Genomic DNA, 15,944 nt, shown 5'->3' with positions numbered 1-15,944 from the left:
GAAGGTACTTAGCGTTCTCTGCTGCAGTGCTGTTAGCCAATCAAAGGCGATATGTTTGCATGTATGAATATTAATGAGCAAGAGCTGAAATCCTGTCTTTCTTCAGAGACCACTAATCCAGTAAACTAAAGCAGGGTTATACAGAAACACATCTAGTATTTATACTAGATACCACAATTAGACATTTTAAAATTAATTAAAAAACAATGGAATGAGACCATCTTTAACCCTTTGATGTGCAACATATGCACACATCCTCTAATGCGCAACATGTTTACCTGCATTTATTTTCTATGGAACTTCATTCATGACTGAGTGTTTCTATGATATATGATGGCATCATCCAGACCTACCAATAACCAGAACTAATAAAAACGTACTTTCTATCTAACTACTTTTAAGCAGCCTGTAGATGTGAAATCAGACAGGTCCCAATCCATTATAGTATTTTCAAAGTACATTGTTTTTTTTTTGTTTAGAGCCTACTGTAAACTTTTGAAAACATACAGAGAAGTGTAAAACAAAACATTTTGAAGCCCAGCCTCTTTTTATTTTCACCAACTGTACTGAAAACATACCGAATCGTGGGGTTTATACCGCAGTGTGAATTTTCTGTACAGTTACAACCTGCTAATCAAGCCTGTATTGGACCAAGTGAGTGTGCAGGATCTACAGGCCCAGCGACAACATCTGTGAGCACATGTTTCTCTTCTTTATGTTGTGATAAAACTAGCTTCTAAGTAGAGTCTCAGACTCCATTTCCGGTGGACCTATAAGAGTTAGGTAATCCGGCGAGGGGGGATTTTGCTGTGTACTCAGGAGCTTTGTGAAAGGTTATGGAAGGATGAAGCTGAGCGGAGTTTGCTGTGTGTGAACTGGAGGTGTGTTTTTAAAGGCAGTACAGATGGAGCTGGAGATGAGGACACTCACTATAGGCGGAAGAAGAGAGCGGGCTGCCAGCTGCTTGACAGACTACGCGCTGAATGCTAAGCAGCTTGTCTGCCTTTCTCTCTCTCTCTTTCTCTCTCTCTCTCCTCTCTCAATTATCTCTATGTGCATGCCAATGAAGCCTGTGGCCAAATATGGCGTGTAATATTATTGACCCGATTTTCAGATGCACACAGAAACTGATTTTTGGTCAGTCAATGCTCTAAAACTCAAGGGCTCCTTCACCCTGAGTGTTTTGTCATCAGAGGGCAGGCTCTTACTCAAGCTCACACTCAAACTAACTCTTCTTCTGAAACACACAAATGAATAAAGAAACCCAAGGATGCTTTACAATTTACACATATTACACACAATCATTCATACTCAGCACTCATTTACACACCAGTGAGAAGCAGCAGCCAATAGTGGACAGCGTACTCTCAACCGGAAACCACCGTCCACCTGGAGGACTGCATCAGGCACTACAGCATTTACCCAGTACAGAGTGCCAATCCATATCTGGGCACAGTCATACACACACATTTACACACACACACACACACACTTACATACATACCACACACTTACACATACACACCAGATCAATTTAGAGTATTACATTTTTGGGCAATTTAGAGTATTCAATTTACCTGATCTCCATGTTTTTTTGGACTGTGGGAGGAAACCAGAAAACCCATGCAGACACGGGAGGAACATGAAAACTCCACCCAGATAAGGAATTGAACCCAAGACCCCAGTGCTGGGAGGCGAACTAAGCCACCGTGTTGCCGTGCACCATATTTTGGTTAAAGAAATTCAACCACTTTTTTTTTCAAATTTGCACTAAAGCAAAGCCATTGGAGAGTGGTGATAGTTAATGTAAGATGCTAAAGCTACAGAGGTTGGACAATGAAACTGAAACACCTGGTTTTAGACCACAATAATTTATTGTGGTGACGGACAGTTCTGGTGGAAAAAGGAGAGTTGAGGTGCACATTAAATTCTGACAATGTTTTTTAGATACAATCCGGGTTAGCACATGAACAACCCTTTCACACAGCTTGCTCTTGCGTCCACAGTTAATCCTGTTGGATGTGGTTGTTCCTTCTTGGTGGTATGCTGACAAAACCCTGGATATCGTGGCTCTTGATACATCACAAAGACTTGCTGTCTTGGTCACAGATGCTCCAGCAAGACGTGCACCAACAATTTGTCCTCTTTTGAACTCTGGTATGTCCCCCATAATGTTGTGTGCATTGCAATATTTTGAGCAAAACTGTGCTCTTACCCTGCTAATTGAACCTTCACACTCTGCTCTTACTGGTGGAATGTGCAATTAATGAAGATTGGCCACCAGGCTGCTCCAATTTAGCCATGAAACCTCCCACACTAAAATGACAGGTGTATCAGTTTTATTGTCCAACCCCTGTAGATGCTTGTAGCCTACTGGCTAGCATAGTACTGTGTGATGGAGGGAGAGGGAGGGCCATCCTACTCTTCCTATCCAGAGTGAGCAAAGCTACCACTGCACTGAAGTGGTGTTGATTACATTACCAATCATTCATTTGGATCTTCTTATTTAATATTGTTATTTTTATTTTCTACATTGTAAATGAATACTAAAGTCATTCAGACTATGAAGGAACACATTAGGAATCATGTAGTAACTTCAGAGTGTTAAACAAACCAAAATACTCTTATCTGGGGTGCTGTTAACTTGCGGTTTCTGAGGATGGTAATTCTGATGAACCTATCCTGTGCAACAGAGGGAACTCTTGCTCTTCCTTTACTGGCTGGTCCTGATGAGAGCCAGTTTCATCATAAGACCATCACTTTTGATGGTCTTTGTGACTGCACTTGAGGATACTTTCAGAGTTTATGAAATTGTTCGGATTGACAAACCTTCATTTCTTAAAGTATTATTTCTTTCTTACCATAATATGTATTAGAACATTATTCAAATAGGGCTATTCACTGTATACCAACTCTACCTCTTCACAACTTTACAACTGATGCTCTCAAACACATTAAGAGACAAGAAATTCAAGGAATTAACTCTTGATGAGTTCAGCACAGCTGTTAACTGAAAGCCATATATTCTGTAGTTTTTAAGTAAAATGTTTTTCTTTATAGTTTGGATAGCTTTAGTATTAATCTACAATGCAAAACATCTTTAAATAACAGAAGAAAACATTGAATTTAAGACGTGTATTGGTATTGGGGAAAAAAACCAATTTCCTACCAGGAGGCACCACATGAATGTCCTCTGAATCTGAAGCTGTTGAAACATCAAAAATACATTTGACCTCAAAAATCTTGATTTGGCCTCCTTGGCCTCAATTTTCCCACACAAACCACATGAATGCGACCAAACCGGGTGAATGTCTTTCACCTCAGAGAAACGTCCTGCCCGACATGCACTTGAAAGCACCGTAATTATGCTCTCTGGGATTCCCAGCGTGGATAGAAACCTGCAATCTGCCAGTAATAGGGACAGCAGATTTAACCTTTACATTTTCTTACTAAAAATATATTTTTAAGATTTTTAGACTACTGTGTCATGTTGATGTTGAGCGTAGGTCAATTTCACATGCAACAAGTGCAATAAAAAGAGCATTAAAAAAGCTTCTAAAAGTGTATGAAGCAATTTGTAAAATGTATTTGCTTTTTTTCACGTTCAGATCAGGGAGAACCCCAGGGTACCACACACAACCTTTCACTCACAATTAAACCTGCTCCTTAGGTGAGGTAAAGATTCCAGCCTTCATTCACAAGTGAGACACGTCCTGTCTCACAATAAGATGCAATCAAAAAAGAGGAAATACACTACTCAGGAAAGACTCAGGAAATGTGTAAATCAATTTCTGCACTGTATAATCCCAAAGATATTAATAAAGATGTTGAGGAACACTGAATTGGATGCACAGGCACGTTCATCGACCCCAGAGGGCTAATTAGTCAGCTGCGTTTGTAAAATTGAATTAGCTGAATTTTTATCATTTATTAAAAGTTAAAGGATCCCTATCTCACAGTTCTGGAAATGCCTTGCTTTTTTAATTAAGACGGTTTGATATAGCAGACCAAGGCAATTATCCGTACTAAACAGCAGCATGCCCCCCCCCCACCCCCAGCATGCCCCCCCACCCCCAGCATGCCCCCCCCCCCCCCCAACATGCCCCCCCACCCCCAGCATGCCCCTCCCACCCCCAGCATGCCCCCCCACCCCCAGCATGCTTTAATACCGCCTCCTCCCTATGACTGCTTTACCGAACCAAATTCTAATGCTCACCCCATACCCAAGCACCTTTTCATTAATCCTGTATTTAAACTGTATTCTACTGTGTATATATATACACCACTGAAAATTAGTTCTTCAAGAGTTCTTAGTGAAGGCAGTTGTCCTACAAATTAAACAACCATTTCAATGAAGAAATGTTCCTTAGACTAATTAAGAGGCTGGATTTCCATATAATAATAATAATAATAATAATAATAATAATAATAATAATAATAATAATAATAATAATAATAATAATAATAATAATAATTTCCCTTTAACTCATTATGCTGTAAGTCTTTATTACACCATAAGTATTACTGAATGCTAAATGCAAGCAAAGCAATGCATTGCTTAGTGGTTTCAAGGTTAAATAATGGGGGAGAACATTTTCATAATGTTCAAAAACTGACCTAAGGTTAATTATTATTTGGACTTTATTGTAAGACTATAATAATATTTATAAGATTCAGACTGCACAGAAATATGTCCCAGCTAAGACTCTCTTTATTTTCACTTTTTATTTCTTGTGGTGGTAGGTCAGACAATGAAAGGATGGACAATGGCATAGTGACCTATAGTCGACCATAACAGGCTGGACAGCTAAGTATGTAGACAATATGCTAAATATTAGGTGAAATTAATATTAATAATTGCTGAAAATGCTGCAAGTGTCTTCAGTATTTTAAAAGGTGAACAGTATGAAAGTTGTGAATTTCACAGAAGTCAAGAAGGGGTCAGGTTTTTCCCAAGATGGTAGGGCAGATAGAGAATTCTCAGACATGCAAATAGCTTGTTATTTGTTTACCAAAAAAGCTAAAAGAGAGAGAGAAACTTTTATTATTATTTTTGATCTTCAAAACTTGTAGAAAATATACATTAATTTTATTACTATAATCAAAGAAAACTGTATAAAATTTACACAAATGGCTGACATTCCTCTATATGTGTAATCTTAAAAATGTATACTGTTAAACAGTGCTTTAACAACTATGCTGTGGAAAAGTCAAAAGTCATGTTATATTAATATGCACCCACCTCTCTACACTGTTTAAAAGTAACTGTAAAGAAGAACCAATTAGTAAAGATTTGTTTTACACATAAACATCTTATATAAGCCTTTTTAATGGTTCTGGAGCCAGAAATGTATCGCTAAACTAATTTGTGATTTATTGTGTGTGTAATATAAAAGACAGGGGGGTGTTAGGGGTCTAATAAACATGTTTGATTACATGTTTTGTTGCTGGAGTGTAATCTTGATGCCACTGGCGCGCGCCCTTCCTCTCTCCTCTCTCTCTCCCTCCCCCTGATTCAGTGCGAGTGGTTGTTATAAACCTTCTTCGCAGAGCCGCGCCACGCGCACCGCTCAGTTCAGTGACAGACAGCGGACGGAGGAGCCTCGCGCGCTCAGTTCGGTGTGAACAGTGTGTTTTTTTGTGCGCTCTTTTGCGGTTTTGCGTAAAGGGCGCTATTTTTTGGGACATGGACTCCAAGAAATCATCAGTTTCGGAAAAATAACCAGACAAACAGAAATAGAGAGAGAGATGCAAGCGAACAGCAGCTCATCCCCGCTCGGCTCAAGCCCGTGCGCTCTGGGTCTGGGCGCTGACGGGGAAGACGACCCCTGGAACCGGAGCGACATCCCGCTGCGCTGCTGGCTCCAGCTGCTCTCCAAGGACCCCGCCGTGCAGGCGCACGCGGACAGCGCGAGCGCGGTGCTGCGCGTGGCCATCGCGCTGGTGTACCTGGTGGTTTGCGCTCTGGGACTGGTGGGTAACGTCCTCGCGCTGTGCGTGCTGCGCTCTCGCCACGGTTTAAGGCGTTCCTCCATCAACTGCTTCGTGATGAGTCTCGCGGTCACCGACCTGCAGTTCGTGCTCACGCTGCCCTTCTGGGCGGTGGACACCGCGCTGGACTTCCGCTGGCCCTTCGGAAAACTCATGTGCAAGCTCGTGAGCTCGGTGACCACCATGAACATGTACGCGAGCGTCTTCTTCCTCACCGCTATGAGCGTGGCGCGCTATTGCGCGCTGGCCACGTCGTTGCGCACAGCCCCGGACAGCGCGTGCAGCGGCGCGAGGCGCGCGAGCGTGGCTATCTGGCTCGTGGCGCTAGTTGCTACTCTCCCCCACGCCATCTATTCCACTACGGCGCGCGTGGCCGATGACGACGAGCTGTGCCTCGTGCGCTTCCCGGACACGGGCGGCTGGGACCCGCAGCTGCTGCTCGGCCTCTACCAGACGCAGAAGGTGCTCCTGGGATTCCTCGTGCCCTTAGTGATCATCTGCGCGTGCTACCTGCTGCTGCTGCGCTTCGTGCTGCGGAGGCGCGTGAGCAGCGGCGCGCCACCCAGCTCCGAGGAGCGCGAGCGCAGCCGGCGCCGGCGCCACTCGCGCGTCACCAAGTCCGTGACGGTGGTCGTGCTGTCGTTCTTCGTGTGCTGGCTGCCCAACCAGGCGCTGACGCTGTGGGGGGTGCTCATCAAGTTTGACCTCGTGCCCTTCAGCAAGGCCTTCTACAACGCGCAGGCCTACGCGTTCCCTCTTACCGTCTGCCTCGCGCACACCAACAGCTGCCTCAACCCGGTGCTCTACTGTCTCGTGCGCCGCGAGTACCGCGCCGGACTTAAGCAGCTGCTGCTCAAGGCCCTGCCGTCCGCCCGCACCCTCGCCAGGCTCGTGCCGTCCCGGGGCAAGAAGGTGGCTGAAGCACCGCAACAACGTGGTGGTGGGACCACCGTGCAGGGGCTGGCGGTGGTGCGCGTGGTGGATGGAGGGCTGTGAACGCTTTAGGAACCAACCAAAAGGATCGAGCATCAACAGCATGAACAGCATCAGGAGCATCAGCAGCATCAGTACCAAGAGGAGCAGCAGAGTTAAAAGTGGGCGTGGCTTTGTTTTGCAGCTGTTTTAGTGCATCCCACTGCACATCTGCAGAAGGAGTGACCCAAACCTTAAGTTCACACACTTACGTTTATTTATTGCACTAATGATGCCGGAAAATAGGGAAATTAACGAGGACGCCCGATCCCGCGCGCGCTGTGATCAGAAAGAAGAACACTCATATTAAGAGGCTTATCTCGGCTAATCCACAGGAAGGCTCGCGCTGGGATTCAGGAACTTTCCGACTCTCCAAAAACTCCGTGAGCTCTTCTAATCTGGAGGAAGCGGGAGCGCGCGGGGCTCTTAAGGCTCTAATGAACAGATTAGTCATCCTCACTGATAATAAGTATATAAGTCTGTGTATTACTGAGAAAATAACTCTACTGCTCTACAGCTTCACTGAAGCCTCTCAGATCAGAAGCTGGAAACTCTAAGGTGGCATGAGGGTAATTTTTAATAAGGTGTGGTCTTGAGATAAAATACTGAGATAACTGTAAGATCTTGTGGCCTCAATAAACACTAATACGTGGCAGCAACATATTATTTTTTTTATTATGGTCTCTTTTGGCTTCAACATATGGATTTTGACAGCAGCTGCAATCCTTAAAACATGCCTTTATCTGTTTTTTTGTGGTCTCGTTTTTTAAATAGATGGCATCATTATATTATATTTTTGTGGCATGAATAATTTAGTAAATGGCAGCAATATGTTTATTGTATTATCAATATATTGATTTATGGTTTATATATATTGTTTTGACCTCAATATATTATTTTGTGGTCTCAGTAATATATTAATTTTGGCCTCAATTTATTTTCTTGTGATCTCAAGAACTTAATATTAGTCTTAATAGTTTATCATGTGTATCTTGTGGAACCAAGAACTCAATTTATCAGTTTATTCTCTTTGGGCCTCAATTAATTTAGTTGGTGGCATCAATTTAAAACTTTGCCCTAAATATATATTTTTGTGCCCTCAATGAATTCTTAAGTGACATAAATATTCTAATTTGTGACATCAATATATTTTATAATAGCCTCAAGGAACGTGCACTCTCAATGTATTCATTTGTAGCCTCATTTTTTTTACTCAAAGCCTCAATATTTTCATTTGTCATCTGTATATACAGTACATTTCCTTGTTTTAGCTTCAGTATTTTAGTGTTAGGAATCAATACATTCAATTGTGGCATCAATATACTGCATTTTATTAGCCCTCTAGAAATTAATCTGTAAGGGTTATCATACAATGATAACAATAAAAATAATTAAATTAAAATATTTTTTCTTGATATTGATATACTGTATAATCTTTTGTGACATCAATGACGGTTGAATAAATATACCATACTTCAGGCTCAATATACAGCTCTGGAAAATTTAGGAAGAGACCGCTTAAAAATGATAACTTTCTTTGATTTTACCAAATTGCCCAAATTAAAAAAACCTCTGGAATATAATCAAGAGGAAGATGGATGATCACAAGCCATCAAACCAAACTGAACTGCTTGAATTCTTGCACCAGTAGTGGCATAAAGTTATCCAAAAGCAGTGTGTAAGACTGGTGGAGGAGAACATGCCAAGATGCAAGATGCAGAACTGTAATTAAAAAACAGGGTTGTTCCAGCAAATATTGATTTCTGAACTCTTAAAACTTTGTGAATATGAATTAGTTTTCTTTGCATTATTTGAAGTCTAAAAGCTCAGTTTTCATTATTTCAGCCATTTCTCATTTTCTGTAAATAAATGTTCTAAATTCTATAGAATAAAACATCAATATTCATTTTACTCAAACATATACCTATAAATAGCAAAAGAGAAACTGATTCAGAAACTGAAGTGGTCTCTTGTTTTTTTTCCAGAGCTGTATTATCCAGTGTCTTCAAGATAAATAAATATATGGCATTAATATGTGATCTCACAACCTCTATTTATATTTACGCCTAATTATGCTTAATTCATCTTCAGATTAATCATTTTTTGGCCTCAATATATCATCTTGCACTCTCAGTATATTACCTCATGACCCTGCCTTATTAAAATAAACACCATGTGACCTTAGAGAGATATGCCATATCCAGAGGTTTCCAGATCCAGATGTTGGAGAGCCCATGCTCTGTATGTTTTCCCTGTTCTAACAGATGTTTCCCAGCACATGCCGTATCAACACTCAGCTCTTACGCATGCACACTGCCTCCTGCAGGTCTTCACACTTAGGGGGGATTTAGCTCCAGGCAAAAGGAAGCAGTCACCTAGGGCCCTCATGAAGCAGGACCCCAGTGGAAATTCAGTATACTGTACATGCTGGTGTAAGATACCCTGTTCTGATATTTTAAATATGCATAAAAACACATTATACTCACTGTTTTTAAAATTGCATTCAGACAGGGCAATGCAGAAATACCTGTGGTTTTATATAATGGACTATTTCATGATAAAACAACGACAAAAATGTTCAGAAACAGGTGGAACCAAGAGAATAAAATTCGGATAAATTGTAGTTCAAGTGCCTGGTCATTAATGGGTCAATAATAATATAACTTGCAGTTTGTGTCAACAGCATAATTGTATATAATTTCTATTTTTTATCCAGCTTTTCACCCCAATTTGGAAGGCCAATTACCCAACCCACTCATCCACTATCACTATTAATGCCCCAAGACTAGGTCTAGGAAATGAATCCTCCATTGCTTGGTTTCATCACTGGCACACTGGATCACTCCAAGCGCTACAATACCTTTTAACATTTACTGTAAATGACCATATTATTATAAATATAGAGGAATGTTAAATTTCACTTTTAAGTACTTTACTTTTGCACAATTTATACAGTTTCTTTGATGTGTGTGTGTGGGGGGGGGGTGTGTTTTTACCATGTCCGCAGTGCTGCCTGGTTGCATTGAATGATTTTTTTTAAAAAGTCGTTAAATAACACATATTTTCCTTAAGGTTTTAAAGATGTTTTTTATTAGTTTAGGCATTTTACTAGGAATCCCCTGTCATCTCTGAATAACTTGCCTCTTTAAGAAAGTGATTTTTGACATTAGTGGCATCACAAACTTCACACCGTACTGTAAACTTTTTAAGAAACTGAACAGAGTTGCTGCTGCATGTTCAGTAATGAATAATATTAACTTATCTTATTACTTAACTTAGGTAACGCTTAAGCTGTCCTTTCTGTTATGGTAAAATATCAAGGTAATTATTGATTATTAACTTAAGAAAAATATAATTATAAACCATATAAAATGTATGCAAAGCCAGGTCAAACCTAGTACAATAGGTCAAACCAACTTGTCTACCTTATCATGGGATGCTGCGCAACAGGTTTAGCAAAAACTGGCATTTGATGAAAATTAAATTGATTACCGTAGAAAAATATGATTTTTGTGAAATCTTATAAATATGCATAACTAGAGAGTAATTTTTTAAAGTATTTTGACAGACAAAATGCACTGTTCTCACAAAACCAATATATATTAATTACTAAACATGCAGTAAGTGTCTTTAGTCCCTTGAAAAGTAAACAGCATGAAGTTTGGAATGTCAAATTTTTACTTTCTTATTGAGTCGGTTATCCCAAGATGACAGGGTGGACAGGGAATTCTCGCACACCAGGGGTCAGCAATTTAGTTTGCGGGCCAGATATTTTCCAAACCATTAGGTGGTGGGCCACAAAAAAAAAAAATCTGTTTTGGAAAATGAAGTGTAATGTGACAGAGTGTTACAGGCTAGTAGCTCTCCCGCCCAGAGGGTTGTTGAACCCAATTGCAGTTGCAGAACAGTTGATCTCAAAGCAGGTAAACCCAAGAATAAAGGGAAAAAAAACACAATACTCCTCCCACAGAATCGAACCTGTGTCGTCAAGGTCGCGGTCCAATACACTACCGCTGTCCCGGCTAGTGATTTGAGACACAGCTGGGAAAAAAACAGCCTTATAAGGCGATAGAGAGCCCAAGAACAGGCGGGTGGAAAATAAAGTCACGCAGAGCTCGTCAGAGAGACAGGGGAGGAGGGTAAACAGAAGCTCACCAGAGAAGCGTTTTATTTATTTATTTTTATTATCGTTTATTATAGTTCAAACAACCTTACGAGCCAGATGTTTCATGCTTGCTGGCCACAGCTGACCGACGGGCCGCCTACTGCCGACCACTGTTTTACAAGCATAAATAGCTTGATTTTTTTCATGAAAATACTAAATAACAATGACAACAGTAACTGACAATGACAGAACTAAATAAACAATTGTAATGGATATTTTATTAAAATATATACGTATATATGATTTCAAATAAATAAATAAAGTAAATAAGGCATAATAATAAGTAAATTATTATTAATGTAAAATTGGATGAGGATTTTTATCTCGCCCATGTTTCTGTCTGGCCTGGCTGTAGACATCTTGATTTCAATCAATTGAGTGTAATGTATTCATGTGGCCACTAGATGCTATGTATGAGGACACTCTCCATGTGAGGCCAATGGGTTTAAAACGTTTTAAAAGATTTTATAAGTTTTATGATGCAGAGAAGCAGAAATGTAATGTCCCCATATGAGGATGCAGGATCTCAAGACGGTTAACCAGGCAGCTCTGTGGACATGGCAAGAAACCCACCACACACATATAAAATAACTGTATAACTACTGTACAAAAAAGTGATTGAATGAATTTAAAGAGAAGGTTAACATTCCTCCATATGTTTAATATTGTATTCATTCAGAGTAAATGTTGTTTACTCTATATGTTGTTACATAGTGACATAATTAGACATGTTATATTGTTATTGACCCAAATGTGAAGCAACAAGTAAAACCAAGGCAATTAATTTTAATCAATTAAGATAAACTAAAGTGTGCAGTGGAATTTTTTCAGCATATTCCTGGTCATTAATGTGTATTAAGTGTATGGAGCTCTGAATGTCACACACATATTAAAATAATAAGTCCCCATTTCCAGATTTATCAAATCCACCTCACCAATATTCAGATTTCATTAGGCTTATTTTTAGAACACGTGTGAGTGAGATGATATGCAGTCAGGAGGAGCTGAACTTTAGTCTACAGCCTCCTTCAGAAAATGCATTCATTACATACGATATTAAAACCGAGGTCAATTAAATCTTACACACACACACACACACACACACACACACACACTACTAGCCCCACTTCACTGCTCAGCCCCTCTTCTGGTGAAGAGCATTCTGGACGGAATATTTAATGCAGCTCTAACAGCTCCGGCTTGCTGCATGCGTTCTAATCGATTCATTATCACAAATTAGACTGTAATTCCTGCAGGGAAAACACAGTGTCATGATCGACTCGGCAGCACCTCTTACCACTGAGCTGCTCTTCATATAAAAAAACTTCTACAGCCTGTTCTTTATTTCAGTGCATACTGGATTTAAAAAATGATGATTATGTGTAAATAAAGCAGTATTTTTGAAGCATGTTCACTCTGTTTTGTTTTATATCGGAAATAGTTAACTATCTAAAATAATGAATTCTCTGAGTAGTTTGTTTTAATCATTTATTTCTATTTTTTCCCCCATTGTCTTTTAATTTAGCCAGGCCAATTGTCCCACACGTTCAGCTGCTACTCAACTTTTACACAAGAAGGGGAAAAAAATAGCACATGCCTTTTCCGACACATCGGAGGAAAGCGCAGCGACTCTGTTCTAAATACATCAGCTCACAGACGCCTCATGCTGACTGACATCACCCTAAAAGTGATGTAATATTGGCACTGCTGTGCTGTTCTACAGCACTCAGCCTGCAGCAGCAGTGCCAATATTACACATTATAGCATGAACCTCGAGTGTATTAATGCTTAATCTTTCAGCTATGCTAAAGAAAATACAGGTTGACAGCACAATGCATTACATTAACCATGATTCAGTATTTAAAAATGTGTTATCTACTTCTGAGAGCTTGGTTATCCCATTAGCCCTTTTCCATACCCAAGTAAAGGATTTGTTACAGGTTCTGAGTGGTCCACTGGACTAAGGCAGAGGAGTCACTATGATTCGAGGCTCACTGGTTCAAATTCCAGATCATGCTGCTCACCATCAGCAGCCAGAGTCTGAGAGAGCACACTTGGCCTTGCTCTCTCTGTATGTGAAGATGGCTGATAGCTGATGTATCATAGCTGGGAATCTGGCACTTTCCTAACTAGTAGAGTAGGGTAGCTAGTAGGGTAGCTGGTCTTACATAATAGGGAGAAAATGTATGAAATTAGCAATCATTTATTAGAACATTTTGTTACTTAGGAAAGATAGAATGTGCCTTAAAAAGCTAACAAATTACTCTTTCTGAATACAAATTACTTACTGAATAATTTCAACATCTGCATTGAAACTTTACTCAAGGCAAGTTTATTTAAATGCTGGTTTTAACAGCAGGCATTGCCACAAAGCCAATTTTCAGAGATCCAGGTTTGAACCCCTGATGATTAAGCCAGAGGCAACAGCAGCAAGGAGGAACTTGCCCAGAGCAAGAGGTGGAGACTATGAGAGGAACCAAGATATGACAGGGAAACACATCCTCCTCTGGTAAAAAAAAAAAAAAAATGATAAAAAAAAAACACTAAAATAAAGAATGAAAGACAGACATAAGTCAGATTTTTAAGGTTATATATCACTTTTTACAACAAATGTTTTCACAAAGTAGCTTCAGATACAGGTCTAAGCCTCTCTCTTAAATAAGCACCACGGTGGTGTTGGCAACAGTGGCAAGGAAAAATTCCCTCATATTAGGAGAAAGGAACCTTGAGGCCAAGACTCAATAAGTGGAACCCATCCTCCTCCAGTCGACAAGGACAGCACAAATAAATGACAGAACAGAAAGAACAGTACAGAAAGATAATGAGCATCTATAGCTGGTGCAGAAACAGGTTCTGAGTTCTGAGTGTGAGTAGGTGATGGGCACATGCTCATCTCAGTACATGTGATAGAGAGAGAAAGAGAGAGAAAACAGAAAGAAGGAAAGAAGAAAAAAGGGATTAGAATGGCTGTGTTAAAACTCTAAGTGCTAAGTAGTGGGACAGGACTGTAACAGGAGCAAAGGAAATGGAACCAAGAAAGGACACATCAAAATCCATGATGCCAAAGCAATGAGAATTGCAATCACATTCATTATGTAGTCTCAATTAATCATATTTTAGATAAGTAGGGTAGATCATTTCACCAACTTAAAAATGCGTTTTAAATGAATTAAATCATTCCCCTTCATGTAGCTTGCCGTCAGCTACCGGAGCCCTGAGAGAGCACAATTGGCCTTGCTCTCTCTGGGTGGGTAAATTGTGCTCTCTCCCCTCATCACTACAAAGGATGATGTCGATCAGCACAAGGCGTCTGTGAGCTGATGTATCAGAACCGAGTCACTGCACTTTCCTCCGAGTGCACTGTGATGCTTCCTGGCAAAGTTATCCAAAACCAGTGTGTAAGACTGGTGGAGGAAAACATCCCAAGGTGCATGAAAACTGTAATTAAAAACCAGGGTTATTCCAGCAAATATTGATTTCTGAACTCATAAAATGTTATGAATATGAACTTGATTTCTTTGCATTATTTGAGGTCTGAAAGCTCAGCATCTTTATTGTTATTTCAGCCATTTCTCATTTTCTGCAAATAAATGCTCTAAATGACAATATTTGTTTAATTGGAATTTGGGAGAAATGTTGTCCATAGTTTGCAGAATAAAACAACAATGTTCATTTTAATCAAACATAAACCTATAAACAGCACAATCAGATAAAATAATTCAGAAACTGAAATGATCTCTTAATATTTCCCAGAGCTTTCATTACTCTAAAAAAACAACGGCTTGAAAAATAAGTTTCGTAAGTTTCGTATTGACTAAGAAAACACTGAAAATGTTCTAAGGTTCAAGCACCAGCACTGCATGAAGAGACCAGATGAAGAAACTCTGAGAAACACAGAAAAACGCAGTAATCTGCTCCAATTCCATTGACAATCTCTTTCTATTAGTCTACCTACATATTATGTTTGTACTCTTGCACACAACACCCAGGTTCTAAACACAGCTAAACTCTCATTGTGATCAATTAATTTTGCTAATTTATTCAACAAATCACCTGTAATGTGTAAATGATTTCCAGATGTTCTGCATAACTGATGACTTTAACCTTAAAAGGCTGATCACTTCTGCTCTTCTCTGTACATTTACTGCTGTCATTCGCTTTAAGAGGTTGAGTGGAAACTACCGGCCTGTACAAGAAGTTCAGAGGAGCAGAACGTTCAATAAAATATCACAGAGTCACTCCAGTGCACAGCCTTTCAGCACTACTTTTATAAACTGCTCCCTGCAGGAAAGAGGTGCATGTTTGACATTTTGCTGTCATTATGGCAAGTCAGTGTTGTTTTTCCATAAATCGCTTGCTTTCAACGACATGGCTCATCTCTGACCTGAAATGCTTTGTCAGTAGAGGTGGGCAGTACAGCTTGTACTCAAGTTATGCATTGTGGATTAATAATAAAATCATCAATCAGCTTTTTGAGGTAGAGTCACCTGGAATGGCTTGCAGTTGAGAGGTGTTCTGAACTCATCAAGAGTTACTTACTTGAATTTCTTGCCTCTTAATGTGTTTGAGAGCATCAGTTGTAAAGTTGTGTAGAGGTAGAGTTGGTATACAGTGAATAGCCCTATTTGAGTAATGTTCTAATCCATATTATGGTAATATTATGGAACTACGCAAATAAGTAAATAAAGGATATTCATTTAAGAAATTGAGGTCAGTCAGCCTAAAAAAAATCAAGAACTTTAAAAGTATCCTCAAGTGCAGTCACAAAGACCATCAGAAACGTTATGATGAAACTGGCACTCATCAGGACCACCCC

General features: G+C 39.9%; 1 protein-coding gene across 1 annotated transcript; it reads left to right on the top strand.

The window, feature by feature from the left end:
- Positions 1–5,397: 5,397 nt before the first annotated feature.
- On the top strand, positions 5,398–12,687 carry rxfp3.2a (relaxin family peptide receptor 3.2a). Its single transcript, XM_007258450.4, has one exon. It carries the CDS (start codon positions 5,749–5,751, stop codon positions 6,985–6,987), a length of 1,239 nt encoding a protein of 412 aa, XP_007258512.3. The 5' UTR covers positions 5,398–5,748; the 3' UTR covers positions 6,988–12,687.
- Positions 12,688–15,944: the final 3,257 nt, after the last annotated feature.

This window comes from Astyanax mexicanus, chromosome 4, assembly GCF_023375975.1.
Source record: "Astyanax mexicanus isolate ESR-SI-001 chromosome 4, AstMex3_surface, whole genome shotgun sequence".
NCBI classification, from domain to species: domain Eukaryota; kingdom Metazoa; phylum Chordata; class Actinopteri; order Characiformes; family Acestrorhamphidae; genus Astyanax; species Astyanax mexicanus.
This window is presented reverse-complemented; position numbering and strand designations above follow the sequence as displayed.

Excerpts from the sequence above, each read along its gene's own strand:
- rxfp3.2a (XM_007258450.4), top strand. The coding sequence starts at position 5,749 with ATGCAAGCGAACAGCAGCTCATCCCCGCTCGGCTCAAGCCCGTGCGCT.